We start from the raw sequence: 4,614 nt of genomic DNA on the forward strand, positions 1-4,614 counted from the left end.
TTTCCAATGGGATGTTCATCTTGGGAGCTTTCCATCGGCCTGCACACCACACAGGATTATAAGATGAAAGCCTTACAAAACCCCACTAGAATAGGGTTGTCAAGTAATTTCTATACAGGCAATTGCGGGGCTCTCCTTAGATGCAATCATCTAAGCATGCACCTTGAATGCCTAATGCAATGCACAAGCACCTGATAAGTGTGAGAGAATCCACAACTAGATTGCAGCCAGGGGCTATTGCAAAAACAAGCATATAAGCTGAATGCATAGTCCTCTGTGTTGATTGCAACATATGCTTAGCAACACAATTTTCTCATGGGTGAGAGGATTCACTAACAGATTAGTACTCGGGGTATGCTGGAGAAATGTGTCATGCTTTGCTTGATTTACAACTTCCAAATGTGGTCCCCTCATTGAAGAGAGAGAGAGAGAGAGAGAGAGTACCTGAGTCCTGCTTCTCCTTCCCTGCATGTATGTATGTTGACATCGGGGATCCTTGGAAATTAGAAGCATTCAATATTTTGCAGGTGGAGGAGAAGCAACAGAACCTTTGCCCCTCGACTTCCTTCTCGGTGGAGTACTGTCAAGATTGCTGTCGATGGTGGTTGGCTCCAGTGCTGAGCTATCCTCCACTTGGGCTGACTGCTGGCCTCTGATTGCAGACCTGCTTACAACTCGCAATCGCTTTCCTCCCTCTCTCTGACCTGTGGCCCACGCGCTGTGCTTCCCTCCAGGCTCCTTGACTACACCACTACCTCAATGTAACGACTGAGCTTAACTGTTAGGGACTTTAAAAATATTACGATTCATTTTTTCGAAGTCCAAGTATTACACTTTGTATAGTTCATGATGGTGGCCCACTCATTGCAAATTTACAACCTTCAAATTTTGACCTGAAAACTGGGAGAATTTCAAATTTCCCCTTGTTGCGAGCCTTTGCTCTTGACTTCCAATATGTGGAAGTTGTGGACTCGTCACTCATGAACGTTCACTAATGTCCGCCATTATTATCTCAACACACGTCTCTCACGTGACCTGCGTGTGGAACACTCGAAGTTCCTCGTTGCGGCTAGCTGACTCTCTATCTTGCGCGAAGCGGGAAAAGTTTTGTCAAGAATTCTCAACAGTGCGGTGCCTCCCTTCACCTAGACGATCGACATTATGGATGGGTGCAGCAGAAAGCTGCGCGTGCTCTGCTTCCATGGCTTTCGCACCAGTGCTGCCATTTTCGAGAAGCAAATTCGTCGCTGGGATTCCTCCATACTCGAGCTCCTTGACCTGGTACTCTCTCTCTCTCTCTCTCTCACACACACACACACACACACACACACACACACACACACACAGCGAAATGTTGATTATAAGAGGGTTCAAGGGCACATGGCAGGTTCTGTGCTCAATTGCACGTCCATCATAATCATATATTGGCCGTCCCATGTTTGGCTCACTCACCAGCGTTTCGATTGAGGATGGAAGAAGAACTCCTAATTTCAACCTTGTCATGGTGCTCCTTGCTTTGCCATGGCAATGTGATCAGGGTCTACCGATGATTCTTCCCTTTAGATTAACATGGCTTTGCCATCACAACACATATGGACGTTGATGGTTATGATTCAGTTGGATATGAGCATTATATGCTGTTCCCTAGTTGTGGGAACATGCACTTGTTGGAGCTTGGTATACTGCAAAATTTGTGAAGCTGATGCGTTGCTTTTGAGCTTTAGACCTTTCTCGATGGACCTTATGTGGCTTCCGGCAAGTCCGAGGTGGAGGCTATTTTCCCCGGACCCTATTTTGAATGGTTTCAGTTTAACAAGGTATGTTAGCCAGGCTCATCAACTTGCTCCTGTGAAAAATTACAAGGTAGCCAGAGCCCAAGATAATGTTTTGCAGAGACATCAATTGTTTGGAAGAGCTTATTGCTATCATTCAATATAATGAGCTTATGGTGTTCTTCTCCAGGACTACAGTGAGTTCTCCAATTTGGAGGAATGCAAGGAGACCATCTCCAACTATATGCTAGAGCATGGCCCCTTTGATGGGTTGATGGGGTTTTCCCAGGTTTAATTTTCTTCTCTATGAAGATCATTCACTTTTTGGTAACATTAATGCATGATCCGGGTGCTGTGATGGAGGTGACAAGTTGTCTCACGCTGTGCGCGTCTAATACAACAACTTCTATCTGTGTAGGGTGGAGTCCTCGCAGCGGCATTTGCGGGCCTTCAGCAGAAGGTGCGTATATGTGTGTATACACAGGGCAGCTTTTGGAGGTGAAGATGTTATTACTTGTCGGCGGTGTGTGTGTGTGTGTGTGTGAGAGTAGTTCCATTCGCTTTCATGCAGGGTTTGGCACTCCAACTCCATCCATCTCTCCGATTCATAATTCTAGTAGCTGGAACTGGTTTCAACAATGAGCAATTAATGCACGAATGTTACTCGGAGCTTGTGGTGTGTCCATCTGTTCATATCATAGGTGAGCAGCATGAAGGGATCTTGTTGGCAACATATTATGGACGGGCATGAGAATGTGATTTTGTCATGTTTTGGTATTAATTTACTGTCTAATCTTGAGTTTAGTATGGGGAAGCTGGTTTGGGGCTATGAACGTTGCATTTTGGATAGAGTTAGGCACTTCATTTCTTCTCAAAACTCGCTTCGCACCAGCATTGGCTGTCACCGATGATTTGTTTGTCCTTGTATTGTCTGCATATGCAAAACTATGGAACTTTTCTTTTTGCAGGGGACCAGGATTATCTTAGGAAGGTGAATGAAGAGCTTCTGCTCAAGTTTAAGGATCCTGTTGTCGTCCGCCATCAGGGAAAGCACACTGTTCCTAGGTTGGGTATGTAGTGAAGGGACATATTGTCTCTCTCTCTCTCTCTCTCTCTCTCTCTCTCTCTCTGTGTGTGTGTGTGTCTCACACACACACACACACACACGCACACGCATCAGATTTTGGCCTGTAAGGAATTAAGGTTTATGGATGTTTGGTGGGGATGGATGGGCAGGTGAGGAGCAAACGAAGCTTGTGAGGGAATTTCTTCTCCACATTCAGGCATCGGCAGTATCCACAATAACGACGACAGAGGTGATATCTTGTGCAGAGGGAGGGAAGAGTGTGTTTGAACTTCCCTTGGAAAGTAGAAAGGAAGCTGAGTGTACAAAGGCATGAAACTGACAGAGAGGGTGATTGGGCTTTGTTTCTCTCATCCACAATTTCATGTCTTTCATGTGGTAAGTGGCTCTAAAGGGAGGGTCATTGGGCCAAGTTCATCAATCAATGCTCCAGCTTCATATATAAGTACAACATTTGACCATTTCAGAACCTCCATTCATCTGTTGTTGTTGTTGTTGGGTTGGCCGTTTGGTAGGGATTCGTCCCTGAACATTATAATCTTTTTGGCTTTCTCATTAATCTTTGCCTCCGTTGCAGAATTTGATAAAAAGTAGAGCTATTGAAATATTTCCTCCGGACTCCATTGCTTTTTGGAAATAAGGGCAACGATGTAGAGCCATAGACAACCTGCTAGAGACGCCGTCCAGAGAGAGAGAGAGAGAGAGAGAGAGAGAGAGAGAGCGAGAGAGAAAGGACATCATCATTCCTGCAGGGGGAGGGAGAGACCGAGTGGTAGGAACAAATGATAACCCAGTTTGTAGTGTAATTTCATTGGACCTTAATTTCCAAGTTAGAGAATCGAGCATTTTAGTTAAATATAAATTTCCGGTCAAAATCTTAGATCTAGGCTTTGTGGGCAATTTGTCGCATTAATTTGATCATAAGAAAACTAGGCCTACAATAACGTGCAGACGGAGAGAGAGAGAGAGAGATTGAGATTGATTGCTTTGAACGGCAACGCAAATGAGAGAGAGAGCAAAGCTATTATTTTTACTAAGTCTAAAAAATAACTTTAAAAAGCCTGAAAGAAAGCCTAAAAAGTGAAAATGTGTACCAAGATTAGATAGGTACCACGCCTATATCACTATTTGCAAGCTTGTAGTGCCAACAGTCCAATTATTCAAGAGACCTCAAAAATCTATTATGAGTCTTGAACTCAAGATATGATACATTATGGCTATAACTTAAATCTAGAAGGCTTATGGGCCTCCCTATGTTTTGGAAGATGTTGGTGGGTAGTGCCCAAATATGAAAGGGTCTCAGACTGTACTACCACATCAGGAACATAGATCGAGTTCTCCACACAAGTATACATTGAGCGTGAAGCCATTGATGATGATGTCTCACCAAAGAGTGGAGCGAAGGCTTGTTGGATGTTGTGGAAGCCGCCACACCTTGTAGAAATGGAGAGAAGGCTTGTTGGATGTGACACAACTTTGATTCTAATGGTTGATTGCCAAAGCTTTGTCTAACAAAAAAGTATTAGTCAAATTACCGTCAATAACCCAAGCAGTTACACGAGAATGGCCTACACTTTTAATGACATTGCCAACACTTTTTAAGACATTAGTGGCCAAATAGACATCAAGTGGGTATGTTGAATCAAATGTGATGCCTAAAGTGTGAAATCTCTAAAGTAAGGTGTTGGTCCATTGACCCACATTCAAAAGCATCCAAGGCCCTTACCTATACAACAAGCCTCACTCTCAATGTAACTC

General features: G+C 43.9%; 1 protein-coding gene across 2 annotated transcripts; it reads left to right on the top strand.

Moving 5' to 3' along the window:
• Positions 1-1,051: 1,051 nt before the first annotated feature.
• On the top strand, positions 1,052-3,415 carry LOC147447005 (uncharacterized). Of its 2 annotated transcripts, XM_086522915.1 has the most exons (7): positions 1,061-1,281; positions 1,725-1,817; positions 1,963-2,061; positions 2,191-2,232; positions 2,344-2,473; positions 2,741-2,842; positions 3,009-3,415. In XM_086522915.1, exons 1-7 carry the CDS (start codon positions 1,162-1,164, stop codon positions 3,170-3,172), a joined length of 750 nt encoding a protein of 249 aa, XP_086379041.1. In that variant the 5' UTR covers positions 1,061-1,161; the 3' UTR covers positions 3,173-3,415. The 2 variants fall into 2 exon arrangements, with proteins under 2 accessions (XP_086379042.1, XP_086379041.1); XM_086522916.1 differs by lacking the exon at positions 1,725-1,817 and having other exon boundaries at positions 1,052-1,281.
• Positions 3,416-4,614: the final 1,199 nt, after the last annotated feature.

Source organism: Adiantum capillus-veneris, chromosome 11 (genome assembly GCF_014529385.1).
Source record: "Adiantum capillus-veneris isolate H3 chromosome 11, ASM1452938v2, whole genome shotgun sequence".
In the NCBI taxonomy this organism is placed as follows: Eukaryota; Viridiplantae; Streptophyta; class Polypodiopsida; order Polypodiales; family Pteridaceae; genus Adiantum; species Adiantum capillus-veneris.

Excerpts from the sequence above, each read along its gene's own strand:
- LOC147447005 (XM_086522915.1), top strand. The coding sequence starts at position 1,162 with ATGGATGGGTGCAGCAGAAAGCTGCGCGTGCTCTGCTTCCATGGCTTT. Across the intron at positions 2,233-2,343 it reads TTGCGGGCCTTCAGCAGAAG|GGTTTGGCACTCCAACTCCA; the intron begins GTGCGTATATGT and ends GCTTTCATGCAG. Across the intron at positions 2,843-3,008 it reads GCACACTGTTCCTAGGTTGG|GTGAGGAGCAAACGAAGCTT; the intron begins GTATGTAGTGAA and ends ATGGATGGGCAG.